This window comes from Theropithecus gelada, chromosome 3 (assembly GCF_003255815.1).
Source record: "Theropithecus gelada isolate Dixy chromosome 3, Tgel_1.0, whole genome shotgun sequence".
Classification (NCBI taxonomy): domain Eukaryota; kingdom Metazoa; phylum Chordata; class Mammalia; order Primates; family Cercopithecidae; genus Theropithecus; species Theropithecus gelada.
The window spans coordinates 19925442-19949169 of NC_037670.1; the positions used below are offsets into that span (position 1 = coordinate 19925442).

At 56.0% G+C, this 23728-nt stretch overlaps 1 protein-coding gene across 7 annotated transcripts in view; it reads left to right on the top strand.

Annotated features, from left to right (window-relative positions):
• Window positions 1-7154: 7154 nt before the first annotated feature.
• CBS (cystathionine-beta-synthase) overlaps window positions 7155-23728 on the top strand; it is a 28140-nt gene continuing 11566 nt past the window's right edge. For 3 of the 7 annotated variants that reach the window (XR_003118506.1, XM_025378680.1, XM_025378681.1), the window contains exons 1-11: window positions 7611-7786; window positions 10170-10245; window positions 11332-11548; window positions 15317-15423; window positions 17874-18008; window positions 18554-18633; window positions 18728-18862; window positions 18977-19046; window positions 20216-20307; window positions 21129-21254; window positions 21810-21894. Coding sequence is in view for 6 of the 7 variants with exons in the window: in XM_025378680.1 (XP_025234465.1) it covers window positions 11340-11548; window positions 15317-15423; window positions 17874-18008; window positions 18554-18633; window positions 18728-18862; window positions 18977-19046; window positions 20216-20307; window positions 21129-21254; window positions 21810-21894 (1039 nt within the window). In the remaining variant the exon portion in view is untranslated. Of the gene's footprint in view, window positions 7364-7610; window positions 7787-7932; window positions 8201-10169; window positions 10246-11331; window positions 11549-13515; window positions 13571-15316; window positions 15424-17873; window positions 18009-18553; window positions 18634-18727; window positions 18863-18976; window positions 19047-20215; window positions 20308-21128; window positions 21255-21809; window positions 21895-23728 lie in introns of those variants that run through there. The other 4 variants (XM_025378682.1, XM_025378684.1, XM_025378683.1 and 1 more) reach the window with 4 other exon arrangements.

The window sequence follows — 23728 nt, forward strand, 5'->3', positions numbered from 1 at the left end:
CTCCACCTCCACAGGGCACCTCCATCTCAGCGGCATTCCCAGGAGCAGCTGGTCCGTTCACACAGCGGGGATCCCTGGAGCCTACGTTCCACCTCACACAACCAAACTCGATTTGGAAAACGCCCGCCTGCAAATATTCAGGCACCTCCTCAAATCCCAGGTCTTTTTTTTAACTAAGTTGAATCAGCCAGGGCATGGTGGCTCACGCCTGTAATCCCAACACTGGGAGGCTGAGGTGGGCAGATCACCTGAGGTCAGGAGTTTGTCACCAGCCTGGTCAACATGGCAAAACCCCGTCTCTACTAAAAACATAACAATTAGCCGGGTGTGGTGGGTGCCTGTAATCCCAGGGAGGCTGAGGCAGAAGAATCGCTTGAACCTAGGAGGCAAAGGTTGCAGTGAGCCGAGATTGTACCACTGCACTCCAGCCTGGGTGACAGAGTGAGATTGTATCTCAAAAAAAAAAAAAAAACAAACGAACAAAAGTAAGTTGAATCAGCCGGACACAATGGCTCACACTAACACTTGGGGAGGCTGAGGCAGGTGGATCACCTGAGGTCAGGAGTTCAAGACCAGCCTCGCCAACATGGCAAAACCCCATCTCTATTAAAAATACAAAGATTAGCCAGGCATGGTGGAACGCACCTGTAATCCCAGCTACTCGGGAGGCTGAGGCAGGAGAATCGCTTGAACCCGGGAGGCGGAGGTTGCAGTGAGCCAAGATTATACCACTGCACTCCAGCCTGGGCGACAGAGTGAGACTCAGTCTCAAAAAAAAAGAATCATATGAAATTGCCATTTTTTTGTGGGTCTGAAGGTCGCATTTCAGCAATTTCGCGTGGTTCAAACTAAGACCCCAAGCTGGGGCCGACTGTCGTGGGAGGACCACAAAGTCCTGTGGGTAAGAGCAGGCCCAGGAGTCCTGCCGCCTGGGCTCACCCAGCTCTACTTCCTGTTCCTGCACACTCATCTTTCCCTTCTGGAAAGGGATGGCCAGGTGGTGCCCCTCCTTCAGTGTTAGGAAGATCCCGTCAGGTAACACAGGTGAAGTTCCCAAAGCAGGACCTGGCACATCCGCAGTCAGTGCATGGCAGTCAGTTGTTGCCGTTGTTGGCAGCAATAGCATTAGTAACTGTTGCCGGGTGTGGTGGCTCACATCTGTGCTCCTAGCTACTTGGGAGGCTGAGGCAGGAGAATCACTTGAGCCCAGGAGGTTGAGGCTGCAGGGCACCATGAACGCACCACTGCACTCCAGCCTGGGAGACAGAGTGAGACCCTGTCTCTAGAAAAATAAAAGATAGACTGGGTGCGGTGGCTCACGCCTATAATCTCAGCACTTTGGGAGGCTGAGGTGGGTGGGTCACCTGAGGTTGGGAATTCAAGATCAGCCTGACCAACATGGAGAAACTCTGTCTCTACTAAAAAATACAAAATTAGCTGGGTGTGGTGGTGCATGCCTGTAATCCCAACTACTCAGGAGGCTGAGGCAGGAGAATCACTTGAACCCAGGAGGTGGAGGTTGCAGTGAACCAAGATCATGTCACAGCACTCCGGCCTGGGTGATAGGGTGAGACTCCGTCTCAAAAAAAAAAAAAAAGAAAAGATACAGTATTAGTAACTGAAGGTGGGAGTGGGGCAGACACGCAGAACGGGGAGCAGGAACTCTGCTTGCCCCATGAGGAGTGGAGAGATGGCGTGAAAGTGAGCGAGTGCACACATTACTCTCGGAAAATGACACGGCGTTGCTGGAAGACGTGCAGCCGACCCTGAGACATGGACGGCTCGCATTCATGGGCAATCGGACTCCCTCCTCAAGTCAAAAGGAATGAATGTAACCAAAAAAGTGTGAGACTTACATATCCCCAAATCCCAAAACACCGCTGAAAGAAAGACCCATCCTCCTCCTGGACGCCTGGGCTCAGGACCCCTCCCCTCGGGACGATATTGGCCACAGTCCTACCCAAATCCTCCCCTCCTCTCATGCCCAAAGGGTATTGTTGCTATAGCGGCAGCCCCTTCAGCCCCTCGGAGGCTCCAGCTCCTTATTCTAGAACTCTCCATCGGCAGTTATTTCTCTCCGGTGGCGCTGCCCGTGCATGGACCCACCAGCTTTTCACTGTCCCTGCCACCTGCTGCCCATCCTTCCCACCCCACCCGGTGCAGATCCCTGCAAACAAATGCAGCTCAGCCTCCCTTCTGTGCCATCTCCCACCAACACACTCAGACAAAACTTCGCTCTCACACGTAACCCAACCAGCAAACAGCCCCAGTCCCAGTGGCTCCCTGCAAAGGGCATTTTGTTCTTGTCCTGCCAGGCTCTGCAGGGCTGGGCCCCAGGCTGCAGGTGGAGGTCAGGGCCTCTGTCCCCCAGGTCTCAGCTGCAAACAAGTCACTCCCTTCTGCCGTGTGTCCCAAGGGGTGAAGCAAACCACAGCTCAGCCCAAATCCACGCCACTGCCGTGACTTGGGCAGGGAGAGAGAATCTCGTAAACACACACAACCATCTCCAGCGCTCTTCCCCTGCTCTGCCACGCAGGCCACTCACCACAGCCAGAGGAAAGCACAGCCGTGCTGCCAGGGGCATGTGAAATTACTGAATGGAAATTCGCAGGGGCCCTCAGTGCTGCCCACCTCTCCTTCGCTTCCTCTTCCTCCTCCTTCTCCTCCAACCTCCTCCAGTTCTGAGGCCCCAGTCTTCCGGCCACCAGGGGATGGTGCAGGCCCAGGCCTCTCCCCTCTGCTCGCACCCCAGTGGGGTAGCAGTTTATCCACTGTCCACGTCCACTCGTGACGTGTGCACTTTCTGCATACGTGTTCTACTCTGAACAAAAGTAACAACAAAACCGTCCATCAGCTCGGCCTCTCTGTCCACCTGCTGCTGACCAGCTGTCAGGCCTATTCCTTTGAGGAAACAGAGGTGATTAGAAGGAAGCTCTTCCACAGGACACCAGCATTCCTGCATCTCTGGCTCTGAGCTCCTTCCCGTTACAATGTGGCCGGCCAGGGCCTCCCGGGGACTCTGCTCCTGTGGTGCCTCCTCTCATGTAGGGAGGCACAGAAATGAGGCAGAGGCTACAAAATGATGAGGGCCGGAGAGACACGGGTTTTGTTGTTGTTGTTGTTGTTGTTGTTTGTTTTTGTTTTTGAGACGGAGTTTCACTCTTGTTACCCAGGCTGGAGTGCAATGGCACGATCTCAGCTCACCACAACCTCCGCCTCCCGAGTTCAGGCAATTCCCCTGCTCAGCCTCCCAAGTAGCTGAGATTACAAGTGCCGGCCACCACACCCAGCTAATTTGTGTGTGTGTGTGTGTGTTTTCAATAGAGATGGGGTTTCACCATGTCGGCCAGGCTGGTCTCCAACTCCTGACCTCAGGCGATCCATCCGCCTTGGCCTTCCAAAGTGCTGGGATTACAGGCGTGAGCCACTGCACTGGGCCAATTTTTGTATTTTTAGTAGAGAGTAGAGACGGGATTTTGCCATGTTGACTAGGCTGGTCTCAAACTCCTGACCTCAGGTGATCTGCCCACCTTGGCCTCCCAAAGTACTGGGATTACAGGCGTGAGCCACCCCCTTTGGCCATTCGTGCACTTTCAGTGGTCAGGTGTAGCTTTTTCTTTTTAAAATAGGACCTATGGCTCACATTGATATAACTAAGTGAATAAATGAGGGAGAAGGAAAACTCTGATAATGGAATGCCAAATGGTATATACATATAGAAGGAGTGATGGGCTTAGAAAAACCATTATTCAGCAACCATTTTATTTTATTTTATTTTATTTTATTTTTTTAGACAGAGCCTCGCTCTGTCGCCAGGCTGGAGTGCAGTGGCACGATCCCAGCTCACTGCAACCTCCTCCTCCCTGGTTCAAGTGATTCTCCTGCCTCAGCCTCCCGAGTAGCTGGGAGTACAGGCACGCACCATCATGCCCAGCTAATTTTTGTATTTTTAGTAGAGACGAGGTTTCACCATGTTGACCAGGACGGTCTCAATCTCTTGACCTTGTGATATGCCCACCTCGGCCTCCCAAAGTGCTGGGATTACAGGCGTGAGCCACAGCTCAGCAACCATCTTAATAAAAATCAATTCAGACAAAATCATCAGTAAGTGTTCAAACTAGAGAATGGGCTGGGTGTGGTGGCTTACCCCTGTAATCCCAGCACTTTGGAGGCCGAGGCAGGTGGATCACCTGAGGTCAGGAGTTCGAGACCAGCCTGGCCAACATGGTGAAACCCCGTCTCTACTAAAAATACAAAAATGGCCGGGCACTGTGGCTCACACCTGTAATCCCAGCACTTTGGGAAGCTAAGATGGGCAGATCACCTGAGGTAGGGAGTTTGAGACCAGCATGGAGAAACCCCCCCTCTACTAAAAATACAAAATTAGCCAGGCGTGGTGGCGGGATCCTGTAATCCCAGCTACTGAGGGGCGGGCAGAGGCAGGAGAATCGCTTGAACCTGGGAGGCGGAGGTTGCAGTGAACTGAGATCGCATCATTGCACTCCAGCCTAGGCAATAAGAGCAAAACTCTGCCTCAAATAAAACCAAAACCAAAAACAAAAACATTAGCTGGGCGTGGTGGCGTCCCAGCTACTCTGGAGGCTGACGTGGAGGCTGCACACCTCTGCACTCCAGCCGAGGAAACAGAGTGAGACTCCGTCTCAAAAAAAAAAAAAAAAAAAAAAAAAAAAAAAAAAAAAGCTGGGCATGGTGGCTCATGCCTGTAATCCGAGCACTTTGGGAGGCTCAGGCAGGCGGATCACAAGGTTAAGAGTTCAAGACCAGCCTGGCCAACATGGTGAAACCCCATCTCTACTAAAAAAAAAATAGAAAAAATAGCCAGGCGTGGTGGTGTGCACCTGTAATCCCAGCTACTCAGGAGGCTGAGGCAGAAGAATAGCTTGAACCTGGGAGGAGGAGGTTGCAGTGAGCTGAGATCACACCACTGCACTCCAACCTGGGTGACAGAGCAAGACTCTGTCTCAAAAAGAAACAAAACAAAACAAAATAACATAAAAACTAGAGAGTGAAAGATTGAGAAGCAACAGGATACATAGAGATACAAAGTAGCTCCCTACAAGACACTTAGTAATTACATAGAGTAGGTTGGCCACTTTAGATGCCTGTAATCCCAGTACTTTGGGAGGCTGAGGCAGGCGGATTACTTGAGACCAGGAGTTCAAGACCAGCCTGGCCAACATGGCAAAACCCTGGCTCTACTAAAAATAAAAATAAAAAAATAGCCAGGCATGGTGAGGGTAACTGTAATCCCAGCTACTCGGGAAGCTGAGGCAGGAGAATGGCGTGAACCAGGGAGGCGGAGCTTGCAGTGAGCCGAGATCGTGCCACTGCACTCCAGCCTGGGCGACAGAGCGAGACTCCGTCTCAAAACAAAACAAAAAAATCTCCAAAATTATTTATTGAAAAAAATCTGTGTATAAATGGACCCATGCAGTTGAAACCCGTGATTCAGGGGCGGACTATATTGGCAGACTCTGAGCAAGGACCAGGCATGAGATCACGGTTTTGTATCAATGTTAAGTTCTCAGCTTTGACAGTTCATTGTATTGTAGTCATGAAAAATATTTTTTTGTTTTTACTAAGTACACACTAAGGAATTCAAGGGTAAAGGGGCATCATGTCTGCAACTTGGTCTCCTAGTTACAGAAACCAGAGAGATGGACTGAGTGACAGACGGATTCATACACCGCACCTGCGCACAGTGTGTGTGTAGAGACAGAGACAAAGGGAGCAAATGTAGTAAAAACTGAACATTTGAGTTAAAAATGAGTTTCTGATAATAGAAGCAAAAAATTTTAACATTTGGAAAATCCGTATGAGGGAATATGACATTCTGTATGGTTCTTGCCACTTTTCTAATCTAAAATTACTTTAAAAGTTTTAACAAATTAAAAAGTGTTTGGGTTGTGTAACAAATTACTGCAAACTTGAGTGGTTTAAAACAACACACACTGGGCCGGGCGGGGTGGCTCACTGCTGTAACCCCAGCACTTTTGGGAGGCAGAGGCGGATGGATCACCTGATGTTAGGAGTTCGAGACCAGCCTAGTCAACACGGTGAAACCCCGTCTCTACTAAAAATACAAAAATTAGCCTGGCATGGTGGCGCGCGCCTGTAATCCCAGCTACTCGGGTGGCTGAGGCAGGAGAATCACTTGAGCCCGGGAGGCGGAGACTGCAGTGAGCCAAGATCGCGCCATTGCACTCTAGCCTGTAGGACAGGGACTCTGTCTCAAACAACAACAACAAAAACAACACCGTTTATCGTCTTTCTCTCCTGCAGGCTGTCTGAAGGCTCTGGGGGAGGCCCTCCCCACCTTTCCCAGCCCTTTGGAGGCCGCCAGCGATCCCTGCCATTTCTAGTCTGGTGGCAGCACACCTCGTCTCTGCCCGCATCTCCACATGGCCTTTTCCTCTCCGCGTGTCTGTGTCCACGTCTCTCTTCTTACAAAGGCTGGACAGGGGTTTTTTTTGGTTTTCTTTTTTTTTTTTTTTTTTTTTTTTTTTTTTGAGACAGTCTCGCTCAGTCGCACAGGCTGGAGGACAGCGGCGCGGTCTCGGCCTCCAGTGCCGCCTTCCAGAGCCTTCCTAATGTAACCCCATCCCCGTCCCCTCCCCACGTCGCCCGCTTTATTGTTCTTCGTGTCAGTTCCTGTCAGTGGACATTTAATTCTAATTCACGTCTCACTCCCTCCCGCACTGTGAATCCCATGCGGCAGAGACCCCGGCGGAGCCGCGCGGGCCAGAGGAGGCTGCGGAGCATCGCTCTGGACTGAGCCCGGGACGCCGCGGAGGCGCAGCGCGTTCCTCCGCCCAGAGCTGCTGGGCACCGTCCGTGTCTTTCGCTACAGGACTCCAGGGAGACTCGGGGGCCTGGGGTCCCCCATTTAGCCATAGGGCGGGGGGATCAGGTTCAGCCTCTGAAAGTCCAGAACACGATGTTTGGGAAACGGCCCCGCCCGCGGCCTCCGGGACCTGGCGAAGGAGCCCCGCGGGGCGCCCCTGCTACCACCCTGCGCGGCGTCGGCCCAGTCCCCGCGAGCGCCCGGCTGCCCCTGCCCGTGGGCCGCACCGGAGCCGCGCAAGGCGACTGTTCAGCGTCTCGGCTCGGGGATCGGACTCGCTGCGCACGGCGTCCGGTGGCCACAGAGAGCGGCCATCGAGTCCCTCCCCGGCGCGGCGCCCCGGTCTCCCGGGTCCGCAACACACGCCCTTGGGGTCGGTCCTCGAGGACGCGCAATCCCCCGACCCATCAGGACGCACGTTTCGAGCTCATTAGTAAATGTTCCTTAAATTCCCGAAGGGCAAGAAGTTAACCAAGTAAAACAGCATCGGAACACCACGTAGGGGCGTTCGCACGGCCCCCGGGGTCCGCGGGTGGGAGCAGGGGCAGGGGAAGGCGGGGGAGGGGCGGCGACCCAGGTCTGCGGTTGAATCAACAGGGCGTGGAAATGGGGCGGGCGAACTGCGGTGGGGGCAAGCCGGGGTCCCGGGGAGGGCGGGGGTCTCAGGCCGGCGGGTCCCAGTCTGCGGTGGGGTTGGGGGAGGGGCCCGGGCTGGGTGGGGTGGAGGAGGGGCTGGGCGGGGCGGGTGCTCTGCCACGAGGCATTGGCGGGCGCCGGCCTCCGCCCCCGCCTCTCCGCCAATCGCAGCCCGCCAGCTCCCCTTGCGGGGGGTCCCAGCGAGGCCGCCACCCCGGGGTCGCCGTCTCCACCTCTCCGCAGTCGGGGCAGCAGCTCGCCCCTCTTTCCCACATATCCGTCCAGGTGAGATCCGGCCCCACCGAGACCCGCTCCCCGCTCTGGACGGAGGATCCCAACTAGGTCCGGGTCTCCCCCTCCGCGCCTCCGCCCGCTGTTGCATCATCTGGTTCCCAGGACCCCCGACGCACCCGCGCCCACGCCTGAGGTCTTGGCCGCCCAGAAGCTGGGAGTTCGGGCGTCCACGTGGCCCCGGGCTCCCACCCCAGCCCCCGCGCCGGCGGAGCGGACCCCACTGGCGGCGAGTCCCGGAGCGTGGAGCGGGGACGCGGGCTGGGAATCTGGGGGAGACGCACGCTTCGTGCCCAGCGTTGAGTTTTCGCTGTGTTGTGGATGGGAAATGACTGTTTGCAAATCGCCCTTTTCGGCGGACTGTGTGGGGTGGCGGTAAACGCTGTCGTTGCGCGGGCGGCACGCGAGGTGGGTGCCCGCTGGGGGAGGGACGCGGGGCTCTGCCCAGGTTGCGTTGTGGGGATGGAGGATTTCCTGGGACCTCACTTCCCTGAGCCCCAGGCCAGACGGCAGCCGAGCTGGAGGATGCAAGGGGGAGGCGGAGGGGGGGTGAGAGCGGAGCGCGAAACTCGGCTTCCCGAGGATCTTCTGGGCTCGCTTGTCCCCAGCTTTGTCCCAAAGTGTCGCTTCCGGGGGCGGAGTGGCCGGCGGTTTCCGGGTGTCAGTAGGGTCTGGATCTACCCCCGGGAAGCTCAGAGGAGTTTCCCGCTCTCCGTGCGCGTGGCCCTCCCCAGGCCCCTCCGGGAGTGCTGGCGCGCGCGTGCAGGGGTGTCCCGGGAGCGTCGTGACCCCAAGGGGGTCTTGCGGTTTAAGGAGCGGCCGGGGCGACGCCAAGTGAACCCCCCTCCCCGGGACGCACGTGCGTCCGGCCGCCCGACACTATCGCCTTGGGGAGCCCGCGGGTTCGGGTTCGGGTCCCGGTCTCCTGGAGAGCTTTCCGCCGAGCGCCTCTGGGTTCTTCAGAGCCCCGGCGGCTGGCGATCTGCGTTCCCGGCAGCCCCTTACCTTGCGGGAGGGTGCTCCAGGGCGAGGCGAGGCGCCAAAAGCAAGGCGCTGGGCCGCCTGCGTCTGCCAGGGCCACGGGTCCAAGGCTTTCTGGAGGATTCCGCGGCGGAGCGTGCGCGCCCCAGGCCAGACAGGGCCTGTGCCAGACGGAGAGTCCCTTCCCGCAGGTGACTCCCGCGACCGGCGGAGGAAGGTGCTGCTCCGCTCACGGCGGCGGCTTCTTACAAGGTCCGGGTAGAAAGAAAAGCAGGGGCACGCTTGGGTGACTTCAGGAGGGACACGAACCTCTGAAAGCGGGGTGCGCTTTTCTGGGGAAGAGAAGATCCAACGCCTTCAGATTTTCAGACAAGTCCGTGGTCCCATGACCTTGACAGCACCACCCTCCAGGGTTGTTTGAAGCCGCTTTGGCCACCGGCCTGGTGAATTGCAAAGGTGGAGGGGAGGTCGGGAAGTCCAGGATGCCAAGCTGAGGCCTGGGTAAGGCCTGTGCGCAGAGACCACCTGAGCCGCGTACTCCCAAGGGCTTCCAAATGCAGCCGGCTTCAGCAACTTTTTCTTTTTTAATAGGCTTTTTTAAAAAGAACAGTTTTAGGCCGGGCGGGGTGGCTCACTCCTATAATCCCAGCAATTGAGAGGCCGAGGCGGGCAAATCACCTGAGGTCAGGAGTTCGAGACCAGCCTGGCCAACATGGTGAAACCTCCTCTCTACTAAAAATACAAAAATCAGCTGGGTGTGGTGGCACACGCCTGTAATCCCAGCTACTCTGGAGGCTGAGGCAGGAGAATTGCTTGAACCCGGGAGGTGGAGGTTGCAGTGAGCCGAGATCACACCACTGCACTCCAGCCTGGCAACAAGAGTGAGACTCCATCTCGAAAATTTTAAAAAGAGCAGTTTTAGATTTACAGAAAAATTGAGAAGATAGATAGTAGAGTTCCCACAGTTTCTCCTGTTAAGATATTAAACTGATGTCGTATATTTGTTACTTTTTTTTTTTTTTTTTTTTTGACAGAGTCTCGCTCTGTTCTCGGCTCACTGCAACCTCCACCTCCCGGGTTCAAGCAATTCTCCTGCCTCAGCTTCCCAAGTAGCTGGGACTACAGGCACGCACCACCACACTTGGCTAATTTTTGTATTTTTAGTAGAAACGGGGTTTCACCATGTTAGCCAGGATGGTCTCGATCTCTTGACCTCGTGATCCACCCACCTTGGCCTCCCAAACTGCTGGGATTACAGGCGTGAGCCACCGTGCACGGCCTATTTGTTACAATTAATGAGCCAATTCCACGATCACATAACCTTTGTTAACATCAACCAAAGTCCATGCTTGAGTCAGATTTACAGTTTTCCCCTCACGCCCCTTTTCTATTCCAGGATCCCACGACACAGTTTGCTGTCACCTCTCCTTACAGAGTCTGAACGGTGCCGAACTGTCAGCACCATCTGTCCGGTGAGTGACGGCTGTGGACTTAGTGTCCTGTTGAATGTGGAGAATCAAAGCAGGGTGAAGGGGACTGAGTCCAGTCCTGGGCCCTGTGTAGAGGGTGAGGTGGGGGGTGGTCATGCGTTCTTTGTCCCCCCAGAGGAAGGGCAGCAGATGGGGCCTCGCCTGGGTGCCCTGGTCTTTCTGTTTTCTCTCTCCTTTTTTTTTTTTTTTTGTCTTATCTATTTCAAGGTGCTTGTGTGTTTTTTTAATCCTGGGTAAAATACACGTGACACTGATCACTGTAACCATTTGTAAATGTGATGCAACCACCGTCACTATCTCCACCTAGAACATTTTCATCATCCCCAACACAACCTCTGCACCCATCAAACAATCACCCTCCCTTCGCCACTCACCCCAGCCCCTGGCAGCCTCTGTTCTACTTTCTCTCTCTATGAATTTGCCAGACAGAGAGGGGCGTTCGAGAGTCCCAGGTGCCTCATCGTGGAAGTGGAATCACACAGCATTTGTCCTTTTGTCTCTGCCTTGTTTCACTTGGCATCATGTCCTGAGGATTCGTCCATGTTGTAACGTGCCAGAATTCGTTTCTCTTATGGCTGAGTAAATATTCTAGTGTGTGTATGAACCTATCGTGTGCGTCCATCCATCCGCAGACACATGGGCTGCCCGCCTCCACCTTTTGACTTGTGAATGGTGCAGCAGTGAGCATGGGTGTGCAAGCATCTGTTTTGTTGTTGTTGTTTTATTTTTTAAATAGAAACAGGGCTGGAGCCCAGGTTGGTCTTACCCTCCTGGACTCAATTGTCTTCCTACCTCAGCCTCCCGAAGTGCTGGGATGAGAGGCGTGAGCCACTGCACCCGGCCCAAGCAACTGTCTGTTTCCTTTTTTTTTTTTTTTTCCGTATATGCCTATGGAGGAGACATGGCCAAGCGGCTGCCCACAGGGCTGGTGCCTGTGTTTTTGTGTAATTCTTCCTGGGCTTCTCTGAGGGAGCAGAGCACCCCACCCGAAGGGGACAGGGTCAGCAGGGTTCACTGGACCCCACAGCATCTGAGCCTGAACCGATGCCTCTCTCCTTGCTTTGCCAGGTCCCAGCATGCCTTCTGAGACCCCCCAGGCAGAAGTGGGGCCCACAGGCTGCCCCCACCTCTCAAGGCCACATTTGGCACAGGGGAGCCTGGAGAAGGGGCTCCCAGGGGATAAGGAAGCCAAGGAGCCCCTGTGGATCCGGCCCGATGCCCCGAGCAGGTGCACCTGGCAGCTGGGCCGGCCTGCCTCTGAGTCCCCACATCACCACACTGTCCCGTAAGTCCTGCTTTTGATCACAAGAGGGTTGATCCATAACGTGCAGGGCAGGAGTTTGTTACCTGGATACCACACAGCCAGGAGGACATGAAGTGTGGCCCCCCTGTAGTCACTCTGGGTTGAGGAGCTGGGGGTGGGGGCATGCCGTGTAGATGAGGCTCTGAGGCCAAGGCCTCCTTACGCTGCAGCCGAGCACCTAGGCCAGCGCCTGGCAAGACAGTGGATGCTCACAAGGTATTTCCGGAAAAAAAAAATAAATAAATGTCCCCAGGTCACATGCTTTCCCCGGTCTGTGGCTGTGCACGTGCGTTCGCTGGAGGTGAGTGACCAGGATCCTGCCTGCACTCTCTTTTATTTTATTTTATTTTTTTGAGACACAAGCTGGAATGCAGTGGTGCAATCATGGCTTGCTGCAGCCTCAATCTCCCCTGATTAAGGGATCCTCCCACCTCAGCCTCCCAAGTAGCTGGGACTACGGGCGCCCACTATCACGCCCAGCTAATTTTTGTATTTTTAGGAGAGACAGGGTTTCACCATGTTGACTGGGCTGGTCTTGAACTCCGGGGTTCAAGTGACCACCTGCCTTGGCCTCCCACAAGTGCTGGGATTACAGGCGTGAGCCACCGCGCCCGGCCCAGCCTGCACTTTTCTGTTAACTCTAGGTCATGGAGACTTCCCCTAGGCATTAAACATTTTTCCACAGTGGGCTGTTTTTCTGGTGGCACAGACTGTTTGGTGAAGAAGCCGTCATTTTGTAAGCCCTCTACTGGGTAGATAAACGTTTGCAGTTATCTCATTTTAAATAACTGCAGTAGAAAATACTACACATTCATTTAGCCAACGAGTCTTTCCTGAGCGCCTTGTGCATTTGTGCCCTGCTCAAGGTGCAGAAGCTCTATCAGCAGAAAAGACAAATAAACAAAAATCCCTACCCCAGCACGAAACTGAAATCAAGCTCACTAAGCTTTAGGATTATATTTATTTCCTTAGTGTAATCTCCTTGGAGGAGAACAGATAGATCAAAGAATGTGCTTCTTAGATGTTTGATTCCTTTTTTTGTTTTGTTTTGTTTTTTTGGAGACAGAATCTCGCTATCGCCAGGCTGGAGTGCTAATCGCACAATCTCAGCTCACTGCAACTTCTGCCTCCCGGGTTCAAGAGATTCTCCTACCTCAGCCTCCCTAGTAGCTGGGATTACAGGCATGTGCCAGCACGCCCAGCAGGTTTTTGTATTTTTAGTAGAGATGGGATTTCACCATGTTGTCCAGGCTGGTCTTGAACTCCTGACCTCCGGTGATCTGCCTGCCTTGGCCTCCCGAAGTGCAGGGATTATGATTCCTATTTTGTGTACACCACTACCAGCATTTATGGTTGTTGATTTACAGTTCAGAACGGGTGGGGTGGTTGGGTGGAGCCACTCTCAGTGCAGCAATAGAAGAAGTGACAGTTGACAAACCCAGAAGGTCTGAGAGTTGAACACACTCAGTGCTGGGAGCTCAGGAGGCCAAGCAGCTGGGTGGGCAGCCAGGAGGATGGGCTCTTGCCTCCAAAACAAACCTGAGAGAGCAGTGGGTGAGAGGCCCGGTGAGGTCGGGAGTGGCTGCTGGGGGTAGGGTGGGCAGGGAAGACAGGCCGGATTCCTGAGGGCTCCGTGAGCTCTTAACTCTAGGGCGTGAGATGGAGACGATGCCCTCCAGGTTGTAAAATGGTGTTGCACCTGCACCTCACACAGGCCTCATTCATCCTCCGAAGACACCCCCATCCTGAGATGCAGAGCCTACGCGGCTTGTCTCCAGTCAGAGGGCCCCCGAGAATAGCAGGGTTGCAGGGAGGTGCTGCAGAGGTGGGTGAGGCGTTGGGGCTTCATTTTAGGACAGTGTGGGGTGTCCTCCCAGGAGCCTCTTGGGCTGTGGAAGTGGGAGTCCTTGAGATAAGGGGCTCCAGAGCTATCCCTGCAAGTTGGATCTTTTATCTTGCTAAGTGCTCTGGGCCTGGCCCTGACCACCTCTAGAAACTTCTCAGGTAACTTCACAGCCACGGAGGCCCAGTGCTAAGTCAACACACCTGCTGCAGGGAGGCGGGCCTCTTCCTGCCTGGCTGGCCAGATGCCTGAACTGAGCTAATGAACTAACCCCCAGCGCTGTCACCCGAGGGCTTGACTTTCCACCTGGCCCTGGCTCTCTGCACCCTGCCAAGCCTGGTTCCCTTCCACCAAGAACTGCTTCCGGGGGAGCCTCCCTGGTCCCTGTACAGTTTGGGCACCTGGCAGGACTGCCCTCTGCTCCTCTTGGCGCCTGTTTGGGCCTTCAGGGCGGCTCTCCCTGCAAATGTGGCACTCCCTCCATGCCACAGGACCTCCGGGAGCTAGGTGCACCCCAACTCTGAGGATCGCTTCCGGGGGGGCAGGGCCCAAGGAGCCTGGCTGTTTCGCAGGTGCCTGTGCTGAGGAGGAGGCTCAGGGTCAGAGCCACGGGGTGTCACTGGAACTGCACGGCCAGGGAGGGGTTGCAGGTCTGGACACCGCTGTGAACCATGCGCGTTCCCAGATGAGTTCGTGGTTAGCTTGTGCTTGGCACAGATAGAAAGGGGGTGTCATCGGCCTCTCCCTGGGGGAGGATGGCAGGGGCATGAGGGCCGTTTAGGAAACCACCTGGACCAGGGTTTGAGGGTTTGCACAGCCAGATGCTGCAGGGCAGAGCATCACAAGCCCAGCTGACAGCACCTCTGCCGGGCCTCTGTGTCTACCACATGCCTGACATTTTCTGTGCCCACCACATGCCTGACATTTTCTGTGCAGGGCTAGGCATCCTGCCTGCGCTTTGCAGCCGTTGTCCCTGGTCTAAGGAGTCTCTGCCCTGAGGTCAGCACTTCACTCTTTTGTCTCCTGTGGTCAGATGCTGAGAGATGAAAGGAAATGAAATTCCCCAGTAAAGCCTTTCTGAAAAGATAGACCTAAGTCTTTGTTTTGGGGTCAGTATTTGCTTATTTTAACTTTTTTATTTGGAAATAACTTACGACTCGCAAGAAGTTGCCAAAATAATAGGTCCTTTGTACCCTTCTCCCAGCTTCCCACTAACAACATCTGCCACGACTGTAGGTTCATTTTCAAACCTGGGAAACTGACATGGGTACAAATAAACTACCGGCATTATTTGCTTTTTATAGGTTTTTAGGTCTAAGCATGTGTGTGTGTGTTTCAGGCATATGTGTAGTGTGTGTTTCAGGCATGTGTGTGTGTGGTGTGTGTGTATGTGGTGTGTGTGGTGTGTGTGTGTGTGGTGTGTGTGTTTCAGGCGTGTGTGTGGTATATGTGTGTTTCAGGCGTGTGTATGTGGTATGTGTGTGTGTGGTGTGTGTGTGTGGTGTGTGTGTTTCAGGCGTGTGTGTGTGGTGTGTGTGTTTCAGGCGTGTGTGTGGTATATGTGTGTTTCAGGCGTGTGTGTGGTATATGTGTGTTTCAGGCGTGTGTGTGGTATGTGTGTGTGGTGTGTGTGTGTGGTGTGTGTGTTTCAGGCGTGTGTGTGTGGTGTGTGTGTGGTATATGTGTGTTTCAGGCGTGTGTATGTGGTATGTGTGTGTGGTGTGTGTGTGTGTGGTGTGTGTGTGTGGTCTGTGTTAGGGGTATCTGTGGAGATTTGTGTAACAACCATCCAGATAAAGCCAGTTCTTTGATTGTTGATTTGTGTCAGACAATGGCCTTGGGCTGCCAGGGGCAGGACTATTTTGTTTTGTTCTTTTCCTGAATAAATGTGGACTCCTCTGTTTCAGGGAAAAATCTCCAAAAATCTTGCCAGATATTCTGAAGAAAATTGGGGACACCCCTATGATCAGAATCAACAAGATTGGGAAGAAGTTCGGCCTGAAGTGTGAGCTCCGTGAGTGCCCTGGCTTTTGAGAGGGGCTTCCTCCATCCACGCTGGGCTCCGTGGGCCTGGGGGGCCTGGGGGTCCTGGGATGGGTCCCTTAGGCAAGGCCCCGGGATCAGAAAACATGCTGGTTAATGAGTGGCCGAGGTCATATCAGTTTAAGTTTGGGAAAAACACACAACAGGGCGTTGTGTCAGACGGTGACCAAAGTGGCTTCCCCGCTGATGGACCAGGGAACGAACAGGTGACCTTTGAACTGAGGCTGGAGTGGAAGGAGCGAGGGTGTGAAGAGCGGGGTGAGGGTCAAAGGCAGAAGCAAGCAGGTGGGGAGGGTCTGCGTCCTGCCTCCTAGAGAGACACGGACGGGTCCTAGCACGAGCTGTGAGCCACCCACTGCCCAGGGAGCGGTTGCCTCTGTCTTGCCAGCTTCGTGGGGACAGACAGTTCAGCTCATCATTTATGAGACAGAGAATGGAAATTTGGAGGGTCTGTGGCTGGCCTCGTCCTGGGTACACGGGGGTCACCTGAGGTCCGGTGTGAGCCCTCCGGGGTGGGGCAGTTCTTTGTAGGACGCAGTTTCCAGGCTCAAGAGGGTGGAAGAAATTTGTAAGGGTCGCTCTTCACCAGGAGCTCAGGGCCCTGGTAGACCTCAGCATCGTCACGGAGAAAGCTGTGGGTGCAGAGGCCTTGGGGACAAGGCGGGGACGGAATTTCATATTTCAGAGGACCGAGGCCAAGGGAGTTCGGAGGGCAGCAGCACAGGTGCCGCGGAGAACCCTGAGACAGGGCCAGATGGAGGGGGTGCAGTTTGAGTGGGAAGGAGAGGGAACCAGTAACATGGCTTGGGACTTTTTCATCCTGAAATGCTGTCATGTCACAGCCAGGGGACCTGTGAGAGCTGGGGCAGGCGCTGGGGGAAGGAAGTCAGGGGTCGGTGCATTGGGAACTGATGGCAGATTCACAGGAGGGGCCTGCTGGGAGCCTGGCCCTCCTCTGCCCTTCTAGGGAAGGAATTCTCAGAGCTGCATCAGAGCAGCCCCTTTTACAGAGACCCCCAAGGCAGCAGGGCTGGCTCTGTGCTCATTTGTCAGACAGTAAGGACCCTTGGACGCAGCAAGCATGGCTGCCCGCAGTGCTACGTACAGGACGGCGTCTAAACTTGGCAGTTGCCCTCGAAGTAGGTTTGGGAACGCCCGTTTTACAGACAGACACACCGAGGGTCAAGTTGGTCACGTGGCTTGCCCGAGGCCACCCAGCTCTGATTTCTGCTTCGGAGCTGGCCCCCAGGCGCTGGTGAGAAAGATCTCACTGAGGGCTTCACAGTATGGGACCCAGAGGGGTCCGGAAATGCAGACCTGTGGCGGGCCAGACCCCGGGAGTCCTCCCCACCACAAAGCACCTCGGCCTGGTTCTAGGGGCAACACTTGTCTGGTGGTGGCTTTCAGAAGTTTTGAGGTGTTGCGGGCTGGTCCCAGGTCCCTCAAATCACATTTCATGTAGCCCAGTCTCTCTCTCTCTCTCTCTCTTAAAAACTAAATATTTTTAAGAGCTGGAGAGGGAGGGAGGACCTGCAATAAGAAAAGAAGTGCAGACCGGGCATGGTGGCTCATGCCTGTAATCCCAGCACTTTGAGGGGCTGAGGCGGGCGGATCACGAGGTCAACAGATCAAGACCATCCTGGCTAATACGGTGAAACCCCGTCTCTACTAAAAATACAAAACAAATTAGCCGGGCGTGGTGGTGGCGCCTGTAGTCCCAGCTACTGGGGAGGCTGAGGCAGGAGAATGGCGTGAACCCGGGAGGCGGAGCTTGCAGTGAGCCAAGATCGCACCACTGCACTCCAGCCTGGGCAATAGAGCAAGACTCCGTCTCAAAAAAAAAAAAAAAAGAAGGAACGACGTGCAAGTGAAGGCCTTGGTCTTGTGCGGGGACTGTGCAGGGAACCCTTTCCAGGGCAGGTGACGCCCCACAGGGGAAGGAGGACAATGGGAGGCTGTAGGGAGAGTTTGCAAGTCCCCATCCGATGGGGCTGGGATGTGGCCAGTGCCGTGGCTTCAGGACATCAAGCTGCTTTGGCAGGAGCTGCCGGGTATGGCTGGGCATGGGCGTAGGGGACCCAAATCCAGGCGCCCGCCTGCCACACGCCCAGCTTGTGGGTGGGGGGATGAGGTTTTCTGTGGTGCCCCTCCGTGAGGGCTGCTTATGCCTCTCTGGTTCCCACAGAGTTGCTCTGTGCCCTGCAGGGCTGGTAGGATGGGCTACAGGGGGAGAAGCTCTGATGGGCGAGCGCCCAGGTGCAGGTGTAGAGGAGGTGAGTGGAGAGGTGGCAATTTTTCAGAACCCACAGGCCCCCAAGCCCATCCCCCATCCTGGGGTGTATCAGGTAATGGAGGGTGAGCAGGAATCACTGGGGGGCGGTCAGGGAATCTTCTCCTCTGTGATTCATCTCTGCCTCCCAGTGGCCAAGTGTGAATTCTTCAACGCGGGCGGGAGCGTGAAGGACCGCATCAGCCTGAGGATGATTGAGGATGCTGAGCGCGCCGGGACGCTGAAGCCCGGGGACACGATTATCGAGCCGACATCTGGGAACACCGGTGGGTGCCCGGCCCAGTAGGGGTGGCCAGGCTGGCTGTCCCCTACCCATGCTGAGCCTGCCGGAACCCGGGGGGGATGGCTGAGCTACAGCTGCATGTGCTGGCCCACCCGGCCGCCTGCTCCCTGGCATCTCACGCCCGCTGCCGGCGTGTGTCCCAGCCCAGCTCCCTCTGACCAGCGGTTGGGGTCAGTGCCGATGCTATTGGGGCGATGGCACTTGGCAGTGCCTGGCACATGGACGAGCACCCAGAGTCTGCTGTTCCTGTGCCCATGTACCCGGCCGGGCCTGGAAGAACCAGATCTCCCGTCCTGCACTGCTCCCTCCTCCTCCTTGGCGTGTACCTTTTATTCCCGCCTCTGGCAGCCTCTCTTCCCCTGCACTTGAAGGCAGAAGCAGCTATGTTGGGCAATTTTGGAATCCCACAGAACCCTCTTCCCTGGGCCCTAGGGGAGCCGGCATCAGGGTGTGCCCCTATGTCCCAGGCAGGGGTGGGGTGGGACTTGGAGGGGCACCGGGCCCCTCTCATCCTCTCTGTGCCTTCAGGGATTGGGCTGGCCCTGACTGCGGCTGTGAGGGGCTATCGCTGCATCATCGTGATGCCGGAGAAGATGAGCTCGGAGAAGGTGGGTGGGCACAGCCAGGGGCGGGGTCATAGGGCAGGGGATGAGGGTGCCTGGGCCAGGCAAAAGGTGCAGGCCACCGCCTTCCCTCCTGCAGGTGGATGTGCTGCGGGCCCTGGGGGCCGAGATTGTGAGGACGCCCACCAATGCCAGGTTTGACTCCCCAGAGTCACACGTGGGCGTGGCCTGGCGGCTGAAGAATGAAATCCCCAATTCTCACATCCTAGACCAGGTGAGGCGCCTGGGGCCTGGAGACGGGCATTGCCTAGGAGGGTCTCGGTCAGGGATGTGGGGGTGACTGAGGTGTCAGGGGCCAGCTCACGGGCTCTGCTGTCTTTCTATGCAGTACCGCAACGCCAGCAACCCCCTGGCTCACTATGACACCACCGCTGATGAGATCCTGTGGCAGTGTGACGGTGCGTCCCTCTGTCCATCTTGATTGCATTTATCCCTGGCTGCCTGGGAGTGTACAAATCTCTTGCCCTCTCCTTGGTGAACTCCTATTCACCCTTCAAAACCCAGCTCAAATGTTCCCTCTGTGAAATGCTATCTAGAGCATTTCTCTACAACAGTTTCCTCCCTCCCTTGTGCCCTCTTGGCCTCTGCCTGTGCCTTACCTGTAACAATCTCTGCAGGTCTGCAGGGGCTCCTCCCACAGAGAATGTAGGGAGTGAGTCTGTTCAGGGCCCAGGCTGGTGCTGGGCTCACAGCTGGGACTTCAGCTGGGATCATGCCCTGACTCGGCATCAAATTCCTCTGCAGAACAGGGCTGGTGACATCTGCGATGAGTTCACTCTGTTACAGGCATGAGGCCGGCTCCTTGGGCCCTTTTCCAGGGACTCGGTGCCAAGGCCTGTGGGGGTTGGTACTGATGTTTTCCCAAGAGATTCCTTTAGAGAGAAGTTGCCAGAAGGTTGGCGCCCTGGCTTCCTGTTGGGAATCCAGTGTTGGCATGGGCTGGAGCACACCCTCAGTCCATGCCCAGGAGCCAGGCTGTACGGTCCAGGCATTTGCTTGTTTGGGCTTTATGTGTGAGAACTCTCTGGTTTGGCAAAAGCAGTCCTGTCTCAGCATGGGTGCCCGAGCGGCTCCCCCTCACTGAGTCTTTCCCTGCCGTGGCTTGTCTGCCAGATGCCTGTGCTGGCCGCCAGCAGTGTGAGTGCCCAGCGAGTTTCTGAGCTGAAGCCTGAACGACTGATTCCATTTCCTGTGCCAATTCAGTTAACTCACCCACACCATGCAAACATCCAACAGCCCATGGAGGTGATTAATTCGCAGCCTCCCTCTGCCCGCCCTCAGCGCCTGCACCCCCAGACAGGGCCCTGTCTTTCTGCATCCAGCCAAATGGGGGTTTCAGGGGCTGAGTGTCATTGAGCAAAGACTGGGCTGGGGTGCCCCAGGCTGCCTGTTTCTGAGGCTTTCACAGACCAAGGGCAGCAATGAGGCTGCTCCAACTGGAGAAGAAGCCTTTCTTTTGAGCTTTTTGGTCACCCGCCGTGGTTTGGGCTGTGTTTGTTTTCAATGATTATTACTGTGAGTGATGGGCTGGCCAGGTGAGGACCTGAGAATGTTATCCATCCACCAGGGAAGCTGGACATGCTGGTGGCTTCAGTGGGCACGGGTGGCACCATCACGGGCATTGCCAGGAAGCTGAAGGAGAAGTGTCCTGGATGCAGGGTGAGTGGTGTGACCGGGCCCGGGAGGGGCAGCGCGGACTGGCCCCGACTTCTGAACTGAAAGCTCTCATTCCTCACCATCTGCTCAGCCCACTGTCTTCCGCGGTATTTCTACACTGCTTGGGAGGTGTTTGGAAAGACGGTGCTTGACAGATAAGGGACCAGCAGCTCGTGACCCGAAGGAGCTGGGGCTGGGTGCTCGCTCACTGGCCAGTGTCTTGGAGGGGCTTCCTGCGCTGAGTGGGGGGTTGGAGTTACATCTAGGGGCTCTGAGAATCAACCAGGAGCTCTAAGTCCTCTGGTCCTGAGTCTGCCCCTCGCCTGGGGTTTGAGGGAGTTGGAGGAGGGTTCCTGGACTCAGGGTTAAGAGCAGGTCTGAGGTGCCTAGAAAGGTCCCACTGATGAGACAAGAGTGTTATCTCCCTGTTGCTTGCCCTTGAAAAAGACATCACTGCCCAGCAATGCCCTTTGTCCCCGAAGGCTCTAGTGCTTCACCGCAGGGTGGTCTGTCTGGGCTGTCCTGGGGGCCCCGCTCTGAGAAGCCCCCGGGGAGGTCACTTCCTCCCAGACACCCGCTTTCACTTCTGAGCATCCTGCACTGAACGTTTAGTCCAGACGAGGTCATTATCGCTTTAATACGTGGGGCCTGGGTTCCTAGGTTTCTCGTCCTGCCTCGGAGGCCGGGAACCGGCCACCACCCATGGGCGGAGTGTTAACAGGCGCTTGTTCACGGCGGTATTGGCCACTCCAGTGATAGAATAGTCAGGCAGGTCCAGCGGTGGCTTTTGCTGGCCCTGAGCCCTGAAGCCACGCGCTCTGCAGATCATCGGGGTGGATCCCGAAGGGTCCATCCTCGCGGAGCCGGAGGAGCTGAACCAGACAGAGCAGACAACCTACGAGGTGGAAGGGATCGGCTATGACTTCATCCCCACAGTGCTGGACAGGACGGTAGGTCGAGTCCTGAGCCCGGCCACAGTGCAGCCTGTAACTCACCCTCACACTGGAGAGCCTGGCTGACCCTGGGCCCCAACCGGCTCCTCCGCTTAGGGGAACAGAAGGGCAAGCCCCGGCACGCGTGGTGAGAAGCTGATCTCGCAGGTCGAGACAAAGTAGACTGGGGGACGATGTCTGCACATGTGGCCTGACCTCACCAAGGGATGTAGCCCAGGTGGCACAGGCAGGGAGCAGGGAAAACATGGGAAAATTAAGGCCCCAGAAAACTCTGTTAAGAGGCAAAAAGGTGGATTTGGCTTGAGTGAGAGTGGAGACCAAAGGGGCCCTGCAGGTCACACGGATGCTCAGTGGGGCTGGCGGGCAGTTTTACTGTCTGCAAAACATGTTAGAACTAGAAGGTCTGCAGACGTGCCGATCCCAGAGGGAGAGGCTGGGGCGTGACCTCTGGGGTCCTGCTGCCTAGACACGGGGTCCACCACAAGGCTGTTCACCCCCTTGGCCACGTGGAAGCGGCTCCCACACTGACGGGCTGTGGGGGGTCCCGCTCAGGTGGTGGACAAATGGTTCAAGAGTAACGACGAGGAGGCGTTCACCTTTGCCCGCATGCTCATCGCGCAAGAGGGGCTGCTGTGTGGTGAGTGGGTGGCAGGCACGGGGGTACGGGGATGGCAGAGATGGACGGGGCACCGGGGATGGCTGGGGGCGCACCCTCTGCCAGCCACCAGCCTGCATGTGTAAGACAGCAGTTCTGAGGAGTGCCACTGCTGCGGCCACGAGCCTCAGGTGTTATCTGTCTGCCTGGGTCCTCACCTGCCCAGTGTGGTCACCTGCTCAGGTGAGGGCAGGAGGCCACGGGGCAGGGCTTCCAGCTGCCTTCCAGAATGTGTTTCTAGAACAAGGCTAAAGCTCTCATGGCACTTACTGTTTCTAATCAAGCCCACCAGGGCCCCTGGAGCAGTGGCTCTGCACTGACGGGGCCCATGGCCAGGACTGGGTGCTGCGAGCACCCTGGAACAGCTGGGGAGGGGCTCTGGAGCCTGAGGCTGTCCAGGATCAACCCCACTCACCTTCCTCCCACCCCGTGCCCCTCTGCCCACCTGCTTGGGGGCTGGCAATGCCACTGACCAGCCACACAGGCAGCAGAGGCTGTAGGGACCACAGTTGATCTGGACATCTGGGGACTCGGAGAGCACACACCAGCTTCTAAAACCCAGGCAGGGACATATGAGGTTTTTACTTGTGCATTCCCTGTGTCATGTCACTTTGCAGGTGGTGACAGGGAAAGTGGAAGGAAACCAGCCCTTAGTGTAGGCAACAGCTGAGCCCCAAACTAGAGACTGGAAGCAAGTCTTGATTGAAAAACCATTTCCTAGCCAGGCGCGGTGGCTCATGCCTATAATCCCAGCACTTTAGGAGGTTGAGGCGGGCAGATCACCTGAGTCAGGAGTTCAAGACCAGCCTGGCCAACATGGCGAAACCCCATCTCTACTAAAATACACACACACAAAATTAGCCGGGCGTGGTGGTGCACACCTGTAATCCTAGCTACTCAGGAGGCTGAGGCAGGAGAATTGCTTGAACCTGGGAGGTGGAGGTTGCAGTGAGCTGAGATCGTGCCACTGCACTCCAGCCTGGGCAACAGAGCAAAAACTCCATCTCAAAAAAAAAAAAAAAAGAAAACATTTCCCAGATGTGTCTGTCATCTGTCATGAAAGGTGTCTTGGTGCCCATAAACGCTGGGCTCTCCCTATCTCAGTCTCCCTGTTCCCCGTGTTGGTGGAGAAACAAGCCCCTGCCTTTGGGGCTGGAAAGCAGGTCCATGGGCCCCGTTACAGAGGAGCGCACCTCTCTTCCTGCGGGTGCTCCTGGTGCAGACTTAGACCTTCCTGACTGCTGTGTGCACCCTCAAACTAAGCCCGGAGAAGACGCCTCAGACTCTGACTTCAGGGATCCTAGGCACAGCTGGTGTCACCGTGAGCTTTGGTCTCTTGTTTATAAAGCAGAGCCCAGTGTGCAGTCAGGCAGCCTGCAGGCGTGGTGCTGCAGGCGAAGTGCTGGGGACTCTGTCCTCAGAGCATCGCTGGCTCTCGGCTCAGGGCCAGGAGATGCAGCCCCACCGCAGGCATTTTCCTGGCACCAGTGCCCACCCCAGCCTAGCAGGAGCCCCTTTTGCTCCTGGATCTTTTGTTTCCCGGGTGTGGGTTTCGTTATGAAGCCCCGAGTGGACATGAAAACTCCATGGTGCACAAGGAGGAAGCCGATGCTCACGGAGAAGTGGGGTCCTCCCAGCCCCTCTCCCCGAGGCAGCCCCTCTTGACGGATCCTTCCGAGCGTGTCTGACTCGCTTCCATGCATGCAGGTGCACAATTCATGCACTCACGTGCACCCATGCGCACTCACCCTGGCGCGTCTGACTCGTGTGCACAATTCATGCACATGCGTGCACCCACACGCACGCACCTTGGTGC